General features: G+C 36.7%; 1 protein-coding gene and 1 long non-coding RNA gene across 4 annotated transcripts in view; one reads left to right on the forward strand and one right to left on the reverse strand.

The window, feature by feature from the left end:
• PRMT9 (protein arginine methyltransferase 9) overlaps positions 1 to 23,129 on the reverse strand; it is a 41,154-nt gene extending 18,025 nt beyond the window's left edge. Inside the window, exons 1-8 of one of the 3 annotated variants that reach the window (XM_025438797.3) lie at positions 22,786 to 23,124; positions 20,366 to 20,514; positions 16,221 to 16,457; positions 15,500 to 15,667; positions 13,090 to 13,192; positions 10,910 to 11,016; positions 4,759 to 4,951; positions 2,648 to 2,831 (exon numbers count right to left, since the gene is read on the reverse strand). In XM_025438797.3, the coding sequence (XP_025294582.1) occupies positions 2,648 to 2,831; positions 4,759 to 4,951; positions 10,910 to 11,016; positions 13,090 to 13,192; positions 15,500 to 15,667; positions 16,221 to 16,457; positions 20,366 to 20,514; positions 22,786 to 22,974 (1,330 nt within the window). In that variant the 5' untranslated portion in view covers positions 22,975 to 23,124. Of the gene's footprint in view, positions 1 to 2,647; positions 2,832 to 4,758; positions 4,952 to 10,909; positions 11,017 to 13,089; positions 13,193 to 15,499; positions 15,668 to 16,220; positions 16,458 to 20,365; positions 20,515 to 22,785 lie in introns of those variants that run through there. The other 2 variants (XM_049094171.1, XM_025438799.3) reach the window with 2 other exon arrangements.
• Positions 23,130 to 23,288: 159 nt separating this feature from the next.
• LOC118350833 (uncharacterized) overlaps positions 23,289 to 24,826 on the forward strand; it is a 38,193-nt gene continuing 36,655 nt past the window's right edge. The window contains exon 1 of the long non-coding RNA XR_004805361.2: positions 23,289 to 24,234. This is a non-coding gene — a long non-coding RNA (uncharacterized LOC118350833). The remainder of the gene's footprint in view (positions 24,235 to 24,826) is intronic.

Below are 24,826 nucleotides of genomic sequence, written 5' to 3' on the forward strand. Positions count from 1 at the left end.
AGTATTTAGACACTCTTGCATGTTTAGGAATTTGACAATGTAAGGAAAGATTAAGACCTACAATAAAGATTATATCATGCTCTTATCCATGAGCTTTCAAACTCCAAAAAACTTTAAAATGTAATGTATAATTACAATTCCTTATTAGCTTTAGAAGCAGTTAAAAAAAAACAGGTTATTCTTGTGTTTACATATTTAAAATGTCCTTTCTCTAAGAAGGATTAAAAAAAAACCCATCTAACTATAAGAAAGTTAGAATAAACAAAATAACACATGAAAAGATATTCAACATCACTAATCATCAGGGAAAAGCAAATCAAACCACAGTGAGATATAATCACACATCTGTCAAAATGGCTAAAATCAAAAACACAAGAAACAACAAGTGTTGGCTACAATGTGGAAAAAAACGAACCCCTGTGCACTATTGGTAGTAATACTGTGGAAAATAGTATGGAGATCTTCAATAAATTAAAAATAGAACTACCACATGATCCAGTAATTCCACGATTGGGTATTTACCCAAAGAATATGAAAACACGAATTCAAAAGAATACATGTACCCCTATGCTTATAGCGTCATTATTTACAATAGGCAAGGTAAAGAAGCAGCCCAAATGTCCATTGATAGATGAATGAATAAAGATGTAGTACAGAAGGGAGGGATGAGTTAAACAGGTGATGGGGATTGAAGAGTACACTTGTGATAAACAACAGGTGATGTACAGAAGTGCTGAATCACTATACTGTACACCTGAAACTAATATTATACTATATGTTAACTAACTAGAACTTAAATAAAAAAAATTAAAGGGACGCCTGGGTGGTTCAGGCAGTTAAGTATCTGCCTTTGGCTCAGGTCATGATCCCAGGGTCCTGGGATGAAGCCTCATGTCAGGCTCCTGGCTCAGTGGGAAGCCTGCTTCTCCCTCTCCCTCTCTCTGCCCCTTCCTCTGCTTGTGTTCATGCTCTCTCAAATAAATATATAAAATCTTTTAAAAAGTCTTTTTAAAGATGCAGCATATAGATACAACAATAAAATACTACTTAATCATAAAAAAGAATGAAATCTTGGCAAGTACAACAGTATGGATGGATCTAGAGAGAGTACAATGCTAAGTGAAATAAGTCAGAGACTGACAAATAGCATATGATTTCATTCATATTTGGAATTTACAAACAAAATGAAAAGAGACTTAACTACAGACAACTGGTGGTTACTAGAGGGGAAGGGAGTAGACAGATGGGTAAAACAGGAGAAGGGGATTAAAAGTATATTTATGAGGAGCATTGAGTAATATAGAGAATTACTACAAGAATTATCTGAAACACTATGTTACCTATACTGTAATTAAAATATTAAAAATAAAATAAATAAACTGAATTAAAAATGCCACTTACTGAGTGCAAGTTGCTAGGATAGGCATTTTACATCCATTATCTCTTAAAATCCCTACAATCCTGCAAGGTAGGCAGCATCATCCCATTTTTGTACATCACATAATAAAAGCTCTGAGACAGCAAGACCAGCCAGGGAGTCAGTAAGTAGCAGTGCCAAGACCTGAACCCAAATCTACCTGACTGACTCTAAAAACATCACACTAGCCACAACACTACACTCATACCATGACTTAATGACCTTGCCAAATTAGATCCTTGTCTAGGAAACTACACAGAGATAGAAAACTTAAGTCCCTGTTTAAAAAGGTAGAATTTTTCTGTGTAATACAACTTATGTGAACTACACTGAAACCCATCAAATTGCTGGTAAAAAAAAAATTCTATATAAAAAAAAATCTTTAATATAGAACTTACCTAGGGAAGTCCATGAATTTATAAGCCCTCTAAAACTGCAAACTTTTGTTTTATATGTGTGTGTGCATTTCTATGACCTAGGGCTCCACAGATACCATCAGACTCTGTAAGAAGTAAGAACTCTTGTACTAGTGCTTTTCCACTATGTTCTATAAAAAAAAAAATGGACTAGCATGTCTCTTATTACTGATAATTAATCAGAGCTGAAAAAATTATATTTTTCAAACGTATTTATTTTAAAGAAAGAAAGAGAGCAAGCAAGCACAAACAGGGGAAGAGGAGAGAATCCCAAGCAGACTCCTCAATGAATACAGAGCCCAACTCAGGGCTCAATCTCATGACCTCAAGACCATGACCCAAGCAGAAATTAAGAATAGGACACTCAACCAACTGAGCCACCCAGGCACCCCAATGATAGGTATTTTTGAGTGGATGTAGCAATTATGTTTTACTTTCTTAACTACATATATTAATTATTTAAGACTACTTTTTTTTTCTAAAGATTTTATTTATTTACTCATGAGAGACAGAGAGAGAGAGAGGCAGAGACACAGGCAGAGGGATAAGCAAGGTCTTTACAGGGAGCCCCATGTGGGACTTGATCCTAGGACCCTGGGATCACGACCTGAGCCAAAGGCAGACGCTCAACCACTGAGCCATCCAGGCGCCCCTTAAAACGACTTTTTAAACAACAAAGTTCTGAAAAATTTAACCAATTTTCCTTGACTAGAAACTTCATATTCAAAGTAAATTTTTTACACTAATTCAAATGTTTAAAGAACTAAAGCAACAAGAATAAAAAAACAAATAACAAAAATTAGACAAGATATACCTGCAAGGTCATGTACCGGGTAGATGGCCTGTTCCCAGCATGTTTCCTCACTAGGACTTGTGGATAAACTGTGTTCATCATCAAGCTGGAGTACAAACCAAACCACAACAGCATCTAGTATGCCTTCTTTAACAACAGGAATACCAATTTTATCGGGTTTTTTCTTTGCAAGACTTTTTAATTCCTGACAAAATGTAAAAGAAAGCATATTATGTATTTAATATATACACGCCCTAATATCACATCACTTTCCATTTTTTCCATTTCTGTAAGTTCTCAGATCTGCCCAGCATCTTGGGAAAATCAGTAACTTGACACACCTATAGCCATTTAAGGCATACTGGATGAGAAGCTTCCATTTATCTTAGTGAATCCCTGGGTGGCGCAGCGGTTTGGCGCCTGCCTTTGGCCCAGGGCGCGATCCTGGAGACCCGGGATCGAATCCCACATCAGGCTCCCGGTGCATGGAGCCTGCTTCTCCCTCGGCCTATGTCTCTGCCTCTCTCTCTCTCTCTCTCTCTCTGTGACTATCATAAATAAATAAAAATTTAAAAAAAAAACAACATAAAAACAAACAAAAACACATAAAACTATTGAAAACATTAAAAAAAAAAACAACAACGAGACAGATACATAATAGTGATGTAGAAAGAAGTCCATGATAATATTGTTGGATGAAGGCTGCGAGTGGCTAACAAATAGGGATTTTATTTTTTAAAAAGTGTGTGTGTGTGTGTACAGAACAGAAAAGCAAGTCTGAAAAGATATACTTCAAACTGATGATCTGGGGAAAGTAGGACCTAGGTTTTAAAAAGGAAGATATAGGGCAGCCCGGGTGGCTCAGCGGTTTAGTGCTGCCTTCGGCCGTGATCCTGGAAACCCAGGATGGAGTCCCACTTTGGGCTCCCTGCATGAAGCCTGCTTCTCCCTCTGCCTGTGCCCCCCCCCCCCGCCCTGTCTCTCTCATGAATAAATAAGTAGAATCTTTAAAAAATAATAAATAAATAAATAAATAAATAAATAAATAAATAAATAAAGGAATATAATTTTTCTTTTCCATTATTACTTGAAAGTGTTAAGCAAGCAGATACTACTTCCAAATTAAAGCCTTATGATGGTGGGTTTTATTTTTAACTGTGGCAAAGATAAATTTACATAAGAAAAGCTCAAAATAAGAAAAGGACAGCTTTGGGGTTTTTAGCAACTATAACTGTGTTGTTCCTATGGCACTGTAATATCAGAAATGAATGTTCTTGAAACTCAGCCCTGGCAAGTAATGTCAAATGTAGTTCTAAACCACCTCAAAAAAATCCTAGTAACAATTAATAGGGGATTAAATTAAATTTATTACACTATAAAGAACTTAGGCTAAAATGACTCTCACAAAGTCTTCTGTCCGCAGGCACATCTCATCTAACCTTAAAGATCTTCAGAGCAGGACTCTATATAACCTTTCTCAATTTCCTTGGGCACTTTCTTTGTGCAGTACATTCCCCCACCACCCACCAATACACATACAGTTAGATACATAGGGTCATCAACTTGTCCTGGTTTGTTCAAGACTGTCCTAATTTAATATGAAAGTCCCATGTCCTGGGAGTCTCTCATTTCTGGGCAGACTCTAATACAGATACAATCTAGAGATCTGGATTACTGTTCATTTCAAAGAATACTGTTAACTTGAAATGGCAGCATGACATTGAGAAAGTCAGAAAGCTCTAGGTTATAACTCTCGCATTCATGTCTGCATAATTTGGGAAAAATTAAAGCAACAGTTCCCTCATCTATATAGCACAAAGATAATTATAATTGCAACACTGTTGTAAAAGCAATCTAAGAATACATGTGAGAGTACCTGGCACATTATACATTCCCAACAAAACTGAGGGTTTTTTTTTTTCTTATGTATTTAAAGTAAGTATATAATTTAAGAAAATACTGGTTACTATTTTTTTTTTTTTTTACCATCTGGTTACTATTTAATCATTTTCCTTACATATAGTGAGTACTGTCCTATGCAAATCCATAAGATAAGACTATGTATTACTTTAAACAATGCTTGAAATTTAATGCTCAAAAATTGTAATTGAATTTTTTTTTTTCTTTTTTACCTGAAGATTGTTGAAATCCACTGTCATAATTTCAAAGCACTCTGTCAAAGCCAAATATCCCCCAGGAACTCGACTCATCTTTTCAGTTGTATATGGTTCAACTGTCTCTTCAGTATCTACAGAAGAACAAGCTGGACTCTGAAATTTCACATTTGCTGGTAAACAGATGCCAGCAACATCCTTAGTACCCACCCTGGTAGGAGGGAAAATGAGAAGGGAGAAAGACGCAGTTATTTTTTTTTTATCTTTATTGTTTTAAAGAATCAAGTAACACCATCTAATATTGAGTCCAGAAAAAATAAACATAAAAATGAAATAAAACTTCACTGACAAAGGTTTAAACACAATTACATACACAATCACTAACTATAAAGGAGAACAAATGACAAATAGGTCTACATTAAAATTAAAAACTCTTGGGTGTCTGGGTAGCTCAGTTAAGCATCTGCCTTCCACTCAGGTCATGATCTTGGGGTCCTGGGATCAAGCCCTGCATCCGGCTCCCTGCTCAGCAGGAATCTGCTTCTTCCTCTGCCTCTCTCCCCAGGTTATGCTCTCTCTCAAATAAATAAAATCTTAAAAAAAAATTTTAAAACTCTCTTCATCAAAAGATACTCAGGTTTAAGAAAGTAACAAAGCACAATGAGAATTTATAATACAACTATTCAAAAAAGGGCTCATATCCAATATGTATTTTTAAATTTCTATGAAGAAAAAAATGGGCAAAAGACACAGACATTTCACAAAAGAGCATATCCAGATGGTCAATAAGCATACAAAAAGTTGCTCAGCTTCATTAGCCACCAGAGAAATGAAGTTAACATCTACACAACCACCAGAACTGGGAAAATGAAACAGTCAATAGAAGTGTTAGTGAAGACACAGTCTCATACACCATTAGCAGGAATATAAAATAAGACTACTTTAGAAGACTTTTCGTAGTACCTACTCAAAAGCTGAACATACCCATTCTAGATTCACTCTTAATATGGGAACCTCAAAGTATTTGGCTTTTCTACTTCTGGGAATATACCCAACAGAAATTCATATACACAATCACCAAAAGAATGCTCAAGAATCTTTATAGTTGTACTATTTCCCATAAACAAAGAGCTGGATATAACAAATATCCATCATCAATAACATTGGTGAATGTATTGGTATATCTGTACACTGGCATACTATATATCAATCAGAATGAATAAACTACACACCAGTGAATGTGGATGTTGAAAAAAAGAAGCCAGGCACAAAAAAACTTTCAGTAATACCATTTTATGAAAAAGAAATACTCCAATCTTAATCATCTCAGAGGTATTCACTTATTAGTCTATCTGTCCTTATAGTGTTTTAGAAGTTGGAAGGGTCTACTTCTAGAAATTATTTTATTATACTCTCAAAAAATGAATCAACAAATGATCTTCATAACTGAAAAGTGGCAAGTTACAGAAACAAAGAGGATATGACAAGTTCCTTTTAATTTCTTATAAAATATACAAATATAAACTTATCAAAACTCCAAACTAGTAAAAAGTAAAAGTCCCTTTCACAGTGTACCTTATCTCCATTTCTCCACTGTTAAGTCTGATCCTTTCATATCTTTTTCTTTATGTAATAATATGTATGTACACTGTTCGGATATATTATACATATTTTCCTCTGCTCTTTTTATTTTGAAAATGATTACAAATTTGTAGAAAAGTTTCTGGACAGTCTCAAGAACTCCACACATCCTTTATCCAGATTCATCAAACTTTTAAATACTATGCCACATTTGCTTTATCATATTCTACCTCTCTCCACATCTATCATTTAAGAGTAGGTTGCATTTATCATGCCTATTTAACCCTTAATAGATACTTTAGTGCATATTACAAATGAGGATAATTTCTTAACCACCATACAGTGACCAATTTCACTATTAACTAATTTTCAGTTCATATTCTGTATTTGTCAACTGAATCAATAAATCAAAGATGTCCTGTAGTCTTTCTCCCTGATACAACATCATGACTCAATTGACCTTTTTTTAATCTCCTTTAATCTACAACAGTTCCTCACCCTTTTTGCTTTGTCTCTCATGACACTGACACTTTTGAAGAAGGCAGGCTAGTTATTTCATAGAGTGGCTCCCAATGCATTTGTCTGACGCTTTTTCATAATAACATACACATTGTATACATTTTGGGTGTAATTTATGTAAGTGAGAGATTCCCCAAAGTATCATATTTGGAGGGATTTTACAATGCCATGTGGTTTCTTCCCTATACAATTAACATTTTTCCTTTTGTAATAAGTAATTTGTGAGAAGATACTTTTAAACTTACAAATACCTTGACCTTCATTAAATTTTTATTTAATCTATTCATTTGATTTGATCTATTCATAATTTTTGCTTACATCTTTATATGGGGATTGCAAACAATAATTCTGCAACATTTGTTTTATGTTATTAGTCAACATTCTAGTGCTGGAAAGAACTGTCTTTTTATCCCCATTTATGAACTTATTTATTTATTATAAGTAGGAACTCATGGATTCTTATTTTATTCAATGGATTTTAATCTATAACTCCCTTTAGTTATGTATTTGGTGCTTAAATGATCTCAAATTTGGCCAGTGGGAGACCCTTCCATGCATGCTTCTATGTTCTTTTAACAGTCTGTATTTTTTGAGCACTTCCTTAATTTCTGATGCAAAAGGTTTCAGAGATGGGGGATGGGGGTGACTGGGTGACAGGCACTGAGGGGGGCACTTGATGGGATGAACACTGGGTGTTATTCTATATGTTGGCAAATTGAACACTAATAAAAACTAAATTTATATTTAAAAAATGTTTTATGTACTTTTAAAAAAAAAATGTTTCAGAATTATCTTGAATCTGTCTATCCCAGTCCTGTTCTCCAAGTAGCTATAGTTCCTTTTGTTGAGGAATAGAATTTAGAAACCCAGACCTGAGTGCTAGATATGCTCATTGCTACTAAGATTATACTTTGTCTTTTTCACCTAATAGCGTATCATGAAATTCTTTCCATGTCAGGACACTTGCACATTACTGCACAGAGACGTTCTATCAAAAATTATTTTCTTATTAATAAACCGTCACGCAGTTTGTTTTTCCAATTATAGTATTATAGCAAACACCCCTGTACATAGATCACTGCACACGTTTGTGTACATTTATCAGAAAACATTACGAAAAGTGGAAATACCAGGTCAAGAACTATATACATCTTTAGTTTTATTAGATAATGCCAAATTGAGCTATAAAATGTTGTACCAACATAACAGTGTATAAATTTCCCCTACACCTATGAGAAGACAGAATATTATCAGTCATTTTTAATGCTTGCTAATATAAATATTCAAAAAATGTTATCCCATGGACTTAATTTCTATTTCTCTGATTAATAAACAATTGCAAGTATGTTAATGCTTTGCTGTAAAGGTTGCTAATTTTTATCTCAGTCTGCCAACTGTCCTTTAACTTTTTTATACCATCTCTCACGAGATATATTAAAATTTTTTCAATGTGGTCAAATTTGTCATTTTTTTTTTTAAGATTTTATTTAAATAAATAATAAATAATTCATAAGAGACACAGAGAGAGAGAGAGGCAGAGACACAGGCAAACGGAGAAGCAGGCTCCACGCAAGGAGCCCAACGTGGGACTCAATCCCAGGTCTCCAGGATCACGCTCTGGGCTAAAGGTGGCGTTAAACCACTGAGCCACTGGGGCTGCCCAAATTTGTCTTTTTATAGCTTCTACACTCTACCCTGTGTTTTCCTTTGGCAAAATGGATCTTCTACACTTAGATATTTAATTCATCTTGAATTAAAATTAAATTAAAGTAAGAATCTAATGTTTTTCCCCAAATGAAAAATATCATCTCCATCACCATTCATCCTTTCTCTGATATGAAATACCATACTTGTATCATATGTTAAATCCAAAGTCTGTATCTAGATTCTTTATTGTGTTCCACTGATCTACTTTCCTATTTATGCATCAATGTTTATTTCTAGAGTTTTATATCTATTATTAGATAGAATATTATTTAATAGAATATACCTATTATTAGAAAAGTTTCTCACTTTTTTTTAGCTATTCTTAAAACATCTGCTTGGTCATATAAACATAAGATTCAACTAATTAGGCTCCAAACAGTAATTTTTATAATAATAGTTAAAATTGTTTCTACCAGGGTGCCTAGGCAGCTTAATCAATTGAACATCCAACTCTTGGTTTCAGCTCAGGTCATGGTCTCAGGATTGTGGGATGGAGCCCCACTCTGGGCTCCATACTCAGAGTAAAGTCATCTTGAGATTCTCTCTCCCTCTTCTTCTATCCCTACCACCAGGCTCACGATTGTCTAGTTCTCTCTCTCAAATGAATAAATAAAATCTTTTAAAAAAATTGTTTGTCCCAGATAAAACAGTAGCACTCATCTCTATATTTTTCAGCACCTTTCTTCATGGTTCTCAACCCACAACTGCAGCTTCATAAAAAATAAATACCAGGCCTCACTCATTCAGATCTACTCAAACAAAACATGTCATTTTTAATTTTATAAAAGCTGCCCCGATGTTTCTATTGTATAGTTAGACCTTTATTTGCTATATAAATCAATGATGAAGGAATCCTTTCGATATGGTAGATACTGGGCCACCTGGATGGTTCAGTCAACTAAGCGTCCATCTTCAGCTCATGACATGATCCCAGGGTCCTGGGATTGAGTCTCCCCCAAGTCAGGCTCCCTGCTCAGCGGGGAGCCTCCTTCTCCCTCTTCCCCTACCCTCTGCTCGTGATCTCTCTCTCTCATTTTCTCTCTCTCAAATAAATAGAAGCTTAAAAAAAAAAAAAAAGAAAATCAATGTTCTATTCTGAGTAGTGACTGATGACACAGAAGTTTGAAAAAAACAAGAACAAAAACAAAAATGGTTAAGATACCAATTTCTATTTTGTTTAGGCAAACAATTTAGTGATTTTCCTATAAAATATAAGAGAAACTACTAATGGCAAAGAATCTAGAATCGTGTTAGAGCAAGAAATCTCAGCAAGACACAACCCAGCTTTTCTGGTTGGCAATTCAGCAATATGTCTCCATAAACTGAAAAATGTACATACCTTTTAACTCAATTCTTTTTTAAAAGAATTCTATTTAATGCAATTCTTTATTAAGAAATTTATCCCAAGAAATAATAAAGACAAGTCCACACAGACCTAAGTACAAAGATATTTATCCTTGTTCCTAAAAGCAAAACAGTAGAAGCAAACTAAAAATTTTAAACACTGAGAACTATAAGAAATTGGTTTTAAAAAATCATGAAGCATATCTATTAACATGAAAAAGCTCACAAAGAAAAAGCAAATATATTTACCAATACTTTTGAAATACAATTCAATTTATACACACATTTACTTATATAGAGCTGACACTCAACCAGCATACTAATTCAGACAATCTATTAATTAAGGCCACTGTTTGGTTGGTGTCCTATGCCCTACCAATTACTAAATATTTTACTTATCACCCTGTAACATGCATAGAATATACAACAAAGATCAACAGTAGCTACCTAATGGTGAGGAGTTTAGGATAATTTTTATATTCTTCTTTTACTCTTCACTACTTCTTAAAATATTTATATGTTACATTTACTACTATTAAGTTATTGAAGGGGGTCTCTTTATCACACACCAAAAAAATGCTAGGCTGTATCAAAATTAATTTTCCACTAAAAAACTTGAAGCTGGTTTTAATTCTAGAGTCCCACTTTATTAATTATTAAAAATTTTTTTATTTATTTATTTGAGAGAGAGTACAAGCAGGGGAGGGGCAGAGAGAGAGAGAGAGAAGCAGGCTCCTGGCTGAGTAGGGAGCTGGGCACAGGACTTGATCCCAGGACCCTGGGATCATGACATACACTTAACCACCTGAGCCACCCAGGTGCCCCTAGAGTTTCACTTTAAAAGAAAGTAAAAAAAAGGTGAAAAGGGAATTAAGACTGAAATAAGCATCACGAACTTAAAAAGTCACAAAAACTACAAATTCTCATCCAAATAAATATTCATTAAATAACCTTTCAAGAACAGTCTAATCTTTAAAATTATTGTTTTCCAATATTTACTATTTAAATAATCACTTACCTATGATGTCTTCTTATCTCTGCACATTCTACTGCCATCCCAAATATAACAGCACTTGCTGGTATAACTTTCCCATACTTTTCACAATTACCATTTTCACCTCTGGTCTAAAATATAACAATAAAAATTATATTTAGTTTCATGTATGCAAAAATATGTGTGCATGATTACAAGAAAAAAAAAGTTTAATGGCAATAGGTAAGGACAAACAAATTAAGGTGTTTTTTTTTAAGTTTTTTTTTTGGGGGGGGGGAGGGCGGCACCTGGGTGGTTCAGTGAGTTAAGCATCTGACTCTTGGATCTCAGCTCAGGTCGTGATCTCAGGGTCATCAGATCAAGCCCGGTATCTGGCTCCAAATGATTACCTCCTTCTCCTTCTGCCTCTCCCTCCTACACACACATGCTATCTCTCTGACTCTCAAATAAGTAAACAAAATATTTAAAAAGTTTCTTTGGGGGCACACTTCCGTAGCTCAGTTAAGTGTCCGACTCTTGGTTTTGGTTTAGGTCATGATCTCAGGGTCATGAGATCGAGCCTTCCATTGGGCTCCATGCTGAGCATTAAGTCTGCTTAAAATTCTCTCTCCTCAAAAAAAAAAAAAATTCTCTCTCCTCCCTCTGCCACTCCCCCCACACTTACTTCCCCCCTCCTCTCTAAAATAAAATAAATAAGATCTTGTTAAAAAAAATTTAAATAAAAAGTTTCTTTGTAGGGGCCTGACTGGCTCAGTTTAGTAAAGCATTCAACTCTTGATCTCAGGGTTGCTAAGTTCAAGCCCCATATTGGATGTAGAGATTGCTTAAAAATGAAATCTTTAAAAATATGCGATTGCTTAAAAATGAAATCTTTAAAAATATGCAATTGAGAAGTTTCTTTTGTTAACTAGACTTATTGTGGTTATCATTTCACAATATATACAAATTTTGAATCATTACATGCTTTGCCTGAAACTAACATAATGTTATATGGCAATCATACCTCAATAAAAAAATCTGAATATTACTCTGCCATAAAAGAGAATGAAATCTTGCCATTAACAACACCATGGATGGATCTAGGGTATCGTGCTAAGTGAAATAAGTCTGAAAAGATAAATACCATATGATTTCACTCATATGTGGAATTTAAGAAACAAATGAACAACAATAAAAAAGAGATAAACAAAAGACACTCTTAAATACAGAGAACAAACTGGTGATTGTGGGGGGATGGGTGTAATAGGTGATGGAGATTAAGAGTACACTTATCATGATGAACAGTGAGTAATGTACATTTATGTTATACACATGAAACTAATATACACTGTATGTTCATTATACTTGAATAAAAACATAATAAAAAATGAAAAAACAATGAATGTGATGCCATGTTAATACTAATTTTATTTTTTTTAAAGTTTATTTCACTTTCATTGCTCTATATGCATGTGTGTATATACATATTTTTTTTCAACAGTACAAACAGGAAGAGGAGGGTAGCTATAAGTCTGTATGCAACAAAAAACTGTTGGGTAAGACTCAACTGAGAAGCCAAAATCACTATTACCTACTTGAAAAACAAACTGCTCTTCTTTTCAGCCTTTAATTATGTATTTTAAGTTCAAGTATTTTCTGTAAATAGTAAGTTCTCATGACATATTAAAAGACTTTCAAAAAAAATCAAAAAAATTAAAAAAGGCTTTCATTCACATCACATATTAAAAAAAACTAAACCCATAGTTCATGAGCCATATTAGAGGACTTCATTACAAAACACAATCTGGCAATTTTAAGAGTTAGCTCTGTCCAATCAATCAGTACCTTAAAACCATACCAAGCCAGTTATCACTACACTCCTTTTTTGATAGTTTACCAAAAATCCAAGCAGTAAGGGCTACTGAGGCTCAAATTCCTTTCTCAACCCTACTCAAGAATTCCACAATATCCATCCCACAATGTAACCTCACTTACTATAAATTCCTTCCTGGAGTTATTTGGTCTCTATACCCCATAGATGAACACAAGTATACATATTACATGATTAAATGGTGTTTTGCATGTATTTCTTTCCAACTACACAGTATGTATACCCTGTCAGGAGGATGTATTTCATACTGCTTTGCAAATACACGAGGGGATCAATAAATACCTGCTGAAATAATGAATTCTTAATCAAATTTAAGTGTTTTCATGCTGCTTACCTTTGGCTGCAAAAGTAAATGCTCCCATGCATGAATTAAACTCTCCACAATTCCTTCTCCAAATAAACCTGCATCGACAGTTTCTGTTACAACTAGGGATACTCTATAGAATGATTTTTTAAAGATATATGTGAGTACGATATCATGCTATTTAATAAAGATGTTAAAGCTGAGAGAATAAAGGAAGAGTATATTATAGAAACATATAAAATTTTCTAAAACATTTCATTTTTTAAATATCTACCCTCAAATCTTAAGGAATTTGACTCTACTGTTCCACAGGCTCCTCTGTTCTCCACTGGCACCCTGTGGGGTAGGGAGACACAAAAACTTCACTTGACCCTGCTGCTTCTTCAGGCCATTCTTTCATTACCTAAATCCTTAAGAGTGCTTCATTCATAGCCATTACCTTTACCAGTCCCCTCCTTAATGCTGAGTAAATGAATTTCTGTCCCCAATGCTCTATAAAAATATTCTCTATCATAAATAACTCCCCTACTTATCAAGATCAATAATTGTTCTTAGTTCTCATTTTCTTTAACCTACAAATAACATATAATGGACTGGAGAAGGCCTCCCTCTCAAAATCCTTTCTTCTCCTTTCATTATCCAGGTTTACCTCTTACACATTCATCGTAGTTCTCTTGTTGCTCCTTACTTTACCTACTACCTGTGAGTTTTCACAAAAGCTTGGTCCACAGAGCTGTGATCTGCTGAGCATTCTTTCTAGAAAATTTCATTCAAAGACCTACCAAAACAATTTCTCCCTTCTCTGAACTTCTTCAGCACTTATTACCAGTATCATTAATTTATGTAGTTAGAAGATAAAGTTTCAAAAAAAAAAAAAAGATAAAGTTCAATGAATACTCCTTATCTTCCTCTCTAGATTGCAGGTGCCTTGAAGACAGAAACAACTTTGATATGCTCCACAAGCAACCCAACACTATATAAATACACAAAATTTTCAGTATTTACGATTGTATACATTTAGAATGTATCATCTAGTCCAACATCTTGTAGTCTCTAGATTTGCTTAAGGTCAAAATAAATTAAAACAGTTAGTATGGAATCCTTATCTACTAATTCAAAATCCATAGGTCCTTCCTACAATACTATCTGTGAAAGAAATGAAGGTTAAGTTAAGGTAACTGATTCATGCCATGGACTGAATTTTGTACCACCAAAATTCATAAGTAGAAGCCCTAACTCCCAAAGTGACATTTGGAAGTAGGGTCTTTAGGAAGTAATTAAAGTTAAACGAGGTCACAAGGGAAGGGCAAGGCCTTAATCTGACCGGGCTGGTATCCTTATAAAAGTGGAAGAGACACAGGTGATCTCTCTTTCTCTTCACATGCACAAAAGAAAGGGAAGGAATTCAGCTATCTGTAAGTTAGGAAAAGAGCTCTCACCAGAAACCAAATTTGCCAGCACCCTCAGATCATGCACTTACAGCCTCCAGAACTGTGAGAAAATAAATGTCTGTTTTTTAAGCCACCTAGTCTGCGCTATTTTGTCATGACAGCCTGAGCAGATTAAGATAATTCAGGACACTGTTTATTTCTATAAAATGTGTCTATCTGCCTCAACAATCTAATAAGACTTCTTTCACAAAAATCAATGTAGAGCCTACTGAAAAGCATAAGTATTATGTAAACATATATATCATTATACATATGGAAGAAAACTAAAAAATCACAGTCCAAATGACAAGAATATAAAAGTCCTCTTTCAATATAAACTGAATTTAAATAAGATGAGAAAAAAAACAGCCAAGTAGTGAAATAAGTGTGCTACATAAAGAAAGCTGTCTATAAAATGACCGTGTTGGACCAGATGATTCGTAAACCCATTCTAGCTCTAAAATGCCATCACCTTTGTGATACAGATTAAAGCCAGATGATATACTGAAAAGCCAACATTTATGAGATAATATTCAAAACATCTGAAGAACTCGGCCCAAAATACTTTGACAGCTGACATTTCCAAAGCTTTCATGCTAAGGATAACACAAAATATGACAAGTCCATTAAGCCTAATCTACTAATGTATTATTTCTTACTACAATTTTTAAATAGTTAGTGACCACACAGGAGGTAGTATTTATTTTCAATCCAGAATACTGAAAATAACAAAAGTAAAGTAACTTGCTAAAGGTCAAATTTATTTATTGAATCTCTTAGCACGAGTTTTTCTCAAGATCCTTAAATATTTATCAAGAATATGACCTTATTATGAAAATCCATCTTATGCTAAATGATCCTATATTCCTATCTTTACAGTATAAGGGTTGTGGCATTTTTATTTGGGCTAGAAGCTCTAAACATGAGTATCTTAATTTTAAAAAACTAGTGGATTATTAAAAACTAAAATTATAATTTATATATACATGTATATATACATTATATAGTACCTTTCAGGAATGTGTTTTGGAATTTCTATGTCAAATGACTTCATGTGTAAGAGTTTGATTCCTGCTTCCATCTTGTTTGCTGCCACTACATCACAGGCAAGTTCATACATGGTCTTGGATAACTCACAAGCATATACTGAGTGTGCTCCAGCTTTCTTAGCAAACATGCTGCAAGGTGAAAAAGCGATCCATCAAGAAAAAATAATCCACTGTAGTTATTCAAATTTTAGTGGAATTATGATGCTTAAACATGGGGTTTTTCCTTTTATTCTTTAACACAAACATTATTCATTCCACATAAAAAAGTGAACCAATATTCTTATTAAGAAACAAATCATACAATAAATCATGACATTCATGTCTTTAAGAAGACACAACTGGAATGAAAAATGTTGATAAGCTTTCACTTGGACAACTAGATTCAACCAGAATGTTAATATAAAAAGTACTCTTAAAAGGCATTATTCAAAATTTCAAGAGTAACCCCAAATTCTTAGTAATGTCCAGTTCTTGATAATGCTACAGTAAAAAATACAATAATAGTGGTTATATGAATAATCATAAGACTATGAGAAATAAACTTTATTTTTGAATCCCACTTAAATTTTCTATATTTGGTAAAAGCTTTAATTTACCTTAGTGTGTGTGTGTGTGTGTGTGTGTATATATATATATACACACACACACACATATATATAATTAAAGCACAATTACAACAAACCTTAGTATTCCAGTTCCTGCTCCAATGTCCAAAACGCTCTTGGATCCCAAACAAACTGCATTTTGGATTGCTGCATTGTAAATCGTATTCCTTTTAGTATCATTAAGCATGATAAAGTGCCAGCGTTCCACCAACCAGTTTGCAACACGATAAAAATTCTCCTTTGCATCATTGAAATCAGGGTTTAGTTTCACTGCTTTATGAAAATATCCAGCTGCTTCATCTCTAAAGCCCATTCTATAGTAAAAAATGACAGACAAAATATTCAATTATTACGTTATCAATTACTATGCCTTTGTTCATGCCACTCATCAGGCCTGAGAATCCCTCTCCAGCACCCAAATTCTCAACCCAAGCACCATCACCTTTGAAAAGCCTTTTGTGAGGATTACAATCTTTTATCATTTTTTCCCTTTCTGAACCCTTACTGTATTTATGCATTCTAGGAAACTGACTATAAATTACTATTGTACGAAAGTATAGTAGAAGCTCTCAGAGTCATCCTCCATTTAACCAACCCACTAGAACACCAGTGCTTTCTAAAAACCATTCCCTGTATATAACATACTAATGTCTAAGACTACTAGGCTTCTCTGTAGTATGCCTGTATACCTTTTCTTTCAGCCTTTGAGTGAATTATCCAGAGTCAATTGTGTTTGCTGCCAGACCAGCTTATAAAAGTTATACTTGTCATTATAATTACATATTTTAATTAATGTTATAGAAATTAAATAGGAGCACTTGGGTGGCTCACTCAGTTAAGTGTCTGCCTTTGGCTCAGGTCATGATCCACAATCCTGGGATCAAGTACCACATCAGGCTCCCTGCTCAGTGGGGAGCCTGCTTCTCCCTCTCCTCCTGTCCCTCCCTGCCCCCACCCCACTCACGCACATGTGCACACGCTCTCTCTCGCAAATAAATATTTTTGAAAAGAAAAAAATAAACTAAATAAATATAACTGCAAAAAGAGAGTCATTATTTCTGAGGACACTAAGCTAAATGCTTTGGAAAAAATCAAAGGCAAGTCACCCAAAAAATTGCTACTGAATAAGATGTGAGCAAATCAACAATAAAAGGGGGAAACTATCAAACTATCTAGAACAGTGCTTCTTGAAATTTCTGTGATGAAGAACTCATCTCCCCTTGTTAAAATATTTGTAGACCAATACAATTGTCACTAACTGATAATAAGTGGACTTGTACCAGGGTATGCTCCACAAATTAAAAAGAAGTAAGCTAGTAAAACCCTTTTACACTCCTACTTCTTCACAAGGACCTTTAAGCATTCTGTCAATTAAAAAAAAAAAAAAAAATCAGACTATTCATTCTAGGTATGGTTAAAAAAAAAAAAAAAAAAAAAAAGACATTTTGGAATGCCAAACAAGGAACTACACTCGTTAACAAAAGGTGTTGGCCCTATCTCAAATGATAGGCACTCATGTTTAAGATTTGTATCCGTTATTTTTAAATATCTTGAAGACAGGGTTATCTTTTCTTACTCTGCAACTGACACTGCACACAATACAAAATACATTTTATGTAATCATTACTTGATGAAACAAACCTAGCAACAGCTATTTTAAAATTTTTAACTATCAACAGTCTGCTGAATCAAAACCAAGCCTGTCCCTAATAATTTCCTGCAGTTTGTGCTTCCCTTAAGTTTGAATCTTATTATTCAGTTTTCTTAAACCGTAACTGAAAGATGTATGGTCCACTCAATTAAAGTACAATTCATATTGATAGACTCAACATGTGTGTCAGTATCAATAAACTATAAAACCACCTTTTTTCTTTTAACTAGAAAAAAAAATTACCTTCCCAATTAGTAACTTAAAAAATATGTTTTGTTTAAGTCTGATACTATTGGACAAGATTGAGAAGTTAAGGCTTTCCAGACACAAATTATATTTCATAAATAAAAGGAAGGAAGAAGCTGAGTGAAGTCAATCGGAGAAGGACAAACATTATATGTTCTCATTCATTTGGGGAATATAAATAATAGTGAAAGGGAATATAAGGGAAGGGAGAAGAAATGTGTGGGAAATATCAGAAAGGGAGACAACGTAAAGACTACTAACTCTGGGAAACGAACTAGGGGTGGTAGAAGGGGAGGAGGGCGGGGGGTGGGAGTGAATGGGTGACGGGCACTGGGGTTTATTCTGTATGTTAGTAAATTGAACACCAATAAAAAATAAATTAAAAAAAAAATCTTTACCTAAAAAAATAAAATTAAATAAAAATTAAAAAAAAAAAAAAAGGAAGGAAGAAGGGGAAGCTATGGTTTACTCCGGAAACCTTTTTCTCCTGGAGCAGTGATTCTTTTAGTGGGAACTGAGTGACCCACTCTCTTTGATGAGGAAAGTAGAGGACAATAACTAAGAAACACTGTTGTAGAGAACAAAGACAAACTGTATAGCAAAAGTTACATTCACCCTATCACAAGTTCTGAATTCTCTTTGTCTAAAATAGAAATTTTGCATAATTAGAGCAGCCTGGGTGGCTCAGCAGTTAAGCGCCGCCTTTAGCCCAGGGCACGATCCTAGGAGCCCCGGATGGAGTCCCATGTCGGGCTCCCCGCATGGAGCCTGCTTTTCCCTCTACTTGTGTTCTGCCTCTCTCTTCTACGTCTCTCATGAATAAATAAAATCTTAAAAAAAAAAAAATTTTTTTTGCATAATTATATCTCCTTAAGCAAACAAGCATTTTTTTGTCTCAATAAATGGTAACTGCTCAAACTAATATCCTACAATAGGTCACCAAGTTACAATCCATCAAAAGTATGTAGAGCTCCAATTTTCTGTTAAATTGAGTATATCCTTAAACGTAAGTTTCAGAATGATATGATCGTTACATGCATATTATTTGGAAATATAATTGAATGCTATAGACTAAGTCCCCTTATGTGGACTGAAGAACTAAAGAAAACTTTGAAATTTAAATGTAGATTTTTAACTAATGTGACAAGTTATTTAAAAATCTTTTAAATCTAAATTTCCCTTTAAGGGAAAGTGGTTGCTGATTAGTAGGGATGGAATCTGTGTATCAGGATCAGGTTAGCTGCCAGGGTGAACAAGCAAGCCTTGGTTGACAATCTGCCTCATTTTCCTGTTTATTATCATACTCTACAATTAGAAATTATCAAATATTTGTCTCAAGGGAGTACTCACTGCACTCCCCAGGCCATGCTGATTAAGACTATTAAACTATATAGTGGGATCCCTGGGTGGCTCAGCGGTTTAGCCCCTGCCTTTGGCCCAGGGCATGATCCTGGAGACCCGGGATCAAGTCCCACATCGTGCTCCCTGCATGGAGCCTGCTTCTCCCTCTGCCTGTGTCTCTGCCTCTCTCCCTGTGTCTCTCATGAATAAATAAATAAAAATCTTTAAAAAAAAAAAAAAAAAGACTATTAAACCGTATAGTAGCTCCATCACTGAAACTAATACATTTTGATAAAGGTATTTCTTATATAGAATTTTTCATTGAATAAAACTTAGTATGACTGGATGAACAAAGCAATAATACTCAAGGGCAACTGCTGGAACAGGTAAAAGGATCTCACTATATAGAACAGGACATTATCACAGTGTTTCCTAAACAAGAAGGCTCCTTCTCCTTTGTACAAAGAAGTGAAACCAGATATAGTAAAACAAGTTTAAAACAAAAATTTGGGGTTTTCATGTTTTCCTAATTATATAGTTTCTGTGGAGAATAGACAGAAATTAATTTCCAATGGCAGGTTTCCAGCCAGATCCAGAGAAGAGATTTACAAATCCCTGGCAAGAACCACAGTGACTTACTTCACTGCCATCCTGCAATCCCACACCTATGTCCTCTCCAACAAGGTCTGGATCTTAGCCCAGTGAAGGGAACCCTTCCTTAGATGCTCTATCTCAGCTCTCGGGGCAGTGGCTATTACATAGTATACAATATAATACTAAAATTGATCTGTTATTACATATTATATCTATTTTTATATTCTTTGGGTTCTTTTTTACTTCTTACTAGCCAATCCTTCACAGTTCCCCTTCACAGTTAATAATTCTTTATATTAAACTTGTCCTTTCAAATTACTGTGTGATTGATCCCTGATCAAGACTGATACAGAATAATTCTTAACAAGTAATACTGAAATCACTACAAACCTGAAGAGATGCTCCCCCATACTATTGCAAATTACTTCATCATCAGGAAACAGTTCCAAAGCTTGCTCATAACAACCAAGTAAGTCTTGTGTTCGACTGAGAGCATCAAGCTCTTCAGCCCATCTGAACAGTGTATACTGAAAAGTTTCCTGTGTGAAAGAGAAAACAGTAATTTAGTCAATAACATAAATGAAGAACATACAACAATGGTCGATGAATCCACAAAGAACAGAAGCTATTATTAACTGATCACCTTAGTAATTAGTGTGCAAAGAACTGGAGCTAAAACACAGCAATGAACAACATAAATCCTGTTCCTATCCTCACAGAAGACTTGTTGGGAGAAATTTAACATACAATTTTGAAAAATTTCAAAATGATCTAAAGTGAACCTATTACATTTCTCTCACACAGGATATAAGGTTAAGGTACCACTCAACCTCAAACCACTAAAGTCATTTTACTTTTTTTTAATTTTATTTATTTATTCAAGATAAACACAGAGAGAAAGAGAGAGACAGGCAGAGGGAGAAGCAGGCTCCATGTTGGGAGCCCCACGTGGGACTTGATCCCAGGACTCCAGGATCATGCCCTGGGCCAAAGGCAGGCGCCAAACTGTTGAGCCACCTGGGGATCCCCACTAAGTCATTTTATAATGCTACCTTAACTCCAATACAATTAGTTTATAACCCAGCCAATTCTGTGTCAGTATCTTTAAATCTGTCACTTCTTCATCCCCACTGTTACAACATAGTCTGGCCCTTGTAATACTTGCTGGACCATAATAACAGCATTCCCACTGTCACCCTAGCTCCAATCTCACTTCCCTGTAGCCAATCTCCAGACCACAGCACCATAGGAAGAGGGAAGGCTTTAGTCATTCCAGTCTCATCCTGAACACATTTTACATCATCTTCACAGATTTATACAGAGGAATTGATACTTGTAACTGAATCTTGATGGAGTTTACTACAGAGAAAAGAATACAGGGCAGCCCAGGGGGGCTCAGCGGTTTAGCACCGCCTTCAGCCCAGGGCCTGATCCTGGGGACCCGGGATCGAGTCCCACGTCGGGCTTCCTGCATGGAGCCTGCTTTTCCCTCTGCCTGTGTCTCTGCCTCGCTCTTTCTCTATCTTTCTGTGTGTCTCTCGTGAATAAATAAAATCTTAAAAAATAAAAAGAATACAGAAGAAGATTCTACAATATTGGGGGGTAGGGGGAGGAAACACATATGATATGAAATAGGCCAGGAAATCTATAGGTAACCAGCTTGGTGTGGCTGAAGTGTGGGCATGGGGAACAGAGTAGCAGGAAATAAGACTAAAGAGATCGTTTGCTAAGGTCCACACAAAGATATATGGGCTTTGGATCCGCAGGAACCCTATTGAACAAGAGGAACAAAGAATTAAAGAAACCACACTTGGGTTGAACCATTATTCTGCGGCTGACTCCCTTTAAGAGCTAACTGTATCTCAACATAGCACCATCTCTTCCTTGAGGCCAGCTGCTCCCGAAATTTACACTGAATTTATATTAACTACAAACATCTATATGTTACACCTAGCAGGTAGAGACCGACAATGCTGCTAAACATTCCACAATGAGAAGAATCATCCCATCCAAAAAGTCAACAGCGCTAATGTTGAGAAATGCTGGGTGAAATAAAGCAAGTTGCTTAAGGATGAAAACTGAATGCAAAAAAAAAAAAAGAAAAGAAAAGAAAAGAAAAAAAAACTGAATGCAAAATTAAGTGAAATCATTTTTTTTTAAATTTGGATTCTAAAATAACTTGAAAAAATTTAGAGCACTTAAATAGAATAACCATCACAGTCCAGTCACTGAAGCTTAAAGAACGCATCATTAAATGATTACTTTAGGCTAAATCCAAACTTTATTCAAATGCAGACACCCATAACATTCCTTCTGCATGTAAGTGGGACAAGTGCAAAGGTCCTGAGGCAGGGATATGCTAGAATTAGATATGGTGAAGAGAGAGAGAATCACCTGTGGCCTCATTTGCAATACAGCCTTTATAGGAAGATGTAAGTTTTGGAAAAAGAGAAGTGACATCGTTTCCCTTGTTATGAAACGCTCACGCAGGCGGCGGCGAGACAGGCTACAGGAGAAAGCCTAGTTAGGAGCCTACTGCAACAGCTAACAGATGCCTGAGGCTTTAACCAGGGTCGTAAAGGGCAAGGTGGCGAGGAGTGGTAAAATTGTGGATGTATTTCAAAGATGGAGCCGAAAGGATTTTCTGACGGGCTGACTGTGGGTGCGGACAAAAGCGAAGTCAAGAACGCGCGGTCAATATCAACAGCAACCGCCAGCCACTCCTCTTGACCCCCGTCTGCCCCAGGTATTCCTTCGACGCGAAGAACACAGGATCTGCCGGCAAGTGAACGAAGGGACGTCCTCCTCACCTTCACGTCGTCCTTCAGCTCCGGTGCCAGGCTGAGGACGAGGAGGTAGTGCGCGTAGGCGGTGCCGAAGTCCTGGGCGCTCAGGCAGTGCTCGGCGCTCCGCAGGGACCGCGACACCAGCTCGTCCCGCCCGGCGGCCCCCGCGCCGCTCCGGGCGCCCCGACGGGGCCTGGGCCGCGAGTTCGGCATGACAGAGCCACCGCCCTGACACCCCGTCCGTGGGACCAGAGGGAAGATGTCTGACTCAGAGGAACGACAAGACCGTCGCGCTGGCCACACTTCGGAGAGCCGGTACACGGAAGTCAGCCCTCCGCGGCGCGTGTGCGCGCGCACCCCCGCCAGGCGGAAGCCCCGCCCCTCCCTGCGAGCGGGCTCCGCGCGGCGCGACCCCCAGCCCCGCGGCTACCGACTCTGGCCGGCGGCGCACGCCGAGCGAGCGAGCGAGCGAGCGTCAGGGCGCCCGACGTGGGCACGTCGCGGCCCGCCCCGTCGCGTGGGGAGGGAGGTGCAGGGCGTCCCGTGCGCGTGCGCGTGCGCGTGCGCGGTGGGCGGCTTTGCCGCTGGTCTCTCCTAGTGTCGCCTGCGTCTCGGCGGTGCTCTCCGCCCTGAAACAGCTTTTCTGTCCGCCTGTCCTGGCCGTCAGGAGTGTGTGACTTCCACTGCGGCCCGCACGGTGCAGACCCCCTCAGCGCGAAGCTCCACCCGGCCGTGAGGGGCTGAGTGGCTGTGAGGAGAGGGCGGGTGCCTGTGGTGATGCTGAAGACTTGGATCGTGATTCACTAGAGCTCAAAATGGCGACACGGGAAAGAAGTCGGAGGTGACGAACGTACCTCAGATGTGGTAGAGCAGATGCTTTCACAGGCGTTGTTTCAAGTCACCCTCGCAAAACCCCGGGAGGCGGGCCTTTAAATCACCATCCTAAAGACGGAAAAGACACCCTGACAAGAGGCTTGCCCAATATCACACAGCCGGTTGATGGAAGAGGCGTGACTCGAACCCAAGTTCCCTGTTCTTTTTTTAAAACGAGTTTAGGGTTTAGGGTTTATTTCTCTGATGGGTCACTACTATAGAGGAACCATGTTAATACGTAGGAAAAGCTTTTCTGCCTTCAAGAGTGGCCCCTGAAAAGATGGATTGAAAACTTTAAAAGTGGAGAGGGAAAGCATTTTTGTCCTCATTTTCAAACATGTCCATGGTGAATATTTAACTTAACAAATAAGAGCATTTGTATATCAAGCTAACAAACATTGAGGCCTCCTCCACTTCTCTGCCTACTCTGTTGACCCGATCATCTGGACCACCCTTACTCTTGAGCATCTACCAATGTAAGTCCTTCGGAGGCCGAATCACTAGATTGCTGACCTGCTTCCCTAGTCAGAAAGTTCTTCAAAGGCAGTGACTCTTCGTAACCATTTTTGTGACTTTGCCTCTAGCAGAGTCTAGCTCAAAGTAAGGACTCAAATTTTTAACGGAACGTACATTCCCCACTAGCAGGCTCTGCTTGTAGATTTTCCCAACCAATGAGGTCCTTCTGTCTCTCCCCTTCTGCATTGCTACTTTTTGTAGTAGACAATTTGAGATAGGACTATATGGTATTTCCCTACCAAGACTGCATTGCTAGGCCTAGTAGGATGTAGTAAAACATGAAAAGGCCACTGAACTTTAAAAAAAAAAAAAAAAAAAAATGCATTCTGGCCCAAACTCGACCTTTTCTGCATGTCCAATTACCTATCTTTAAGAAGCATTATTTATAAAAAGGCTTAACAAAGCTACATTTCCTACTTTGGACAGAAGATTGATATAACCATCAAGTGAGACAATGAGATGTATAAAAGCATTTTATATGTAAAATAAATTTAATGGTAGGCATGTATGTTACTATTATCTAGAGTTATTTAAAACTAATCTGGATGATTAAAAATTAGGTCCCTAACACCTTCAAGCACTTGATCAGAAACAATGCAACTCACATCATAGAAGAGCCTAAAGTAATTGGCTGGAATCTCCCTTCAGAAAGCAAAGGGAGACCTCCCAAGCTTTC

The sequence above is a fragment of the Canis lupus genome, chromosome 15 (genome assembly GCF_003254725.2).
Source record: "Canis lupus dingo isolate Sandy chromosome 15, ASM325472v2, whole genome shotgun sequence".
Classification (NCBI taxonomy): Eukaryota; Metazoa; Chordata; class Mammalia; order Carnivora; family Canidae; genus Canis; species Canis lupus.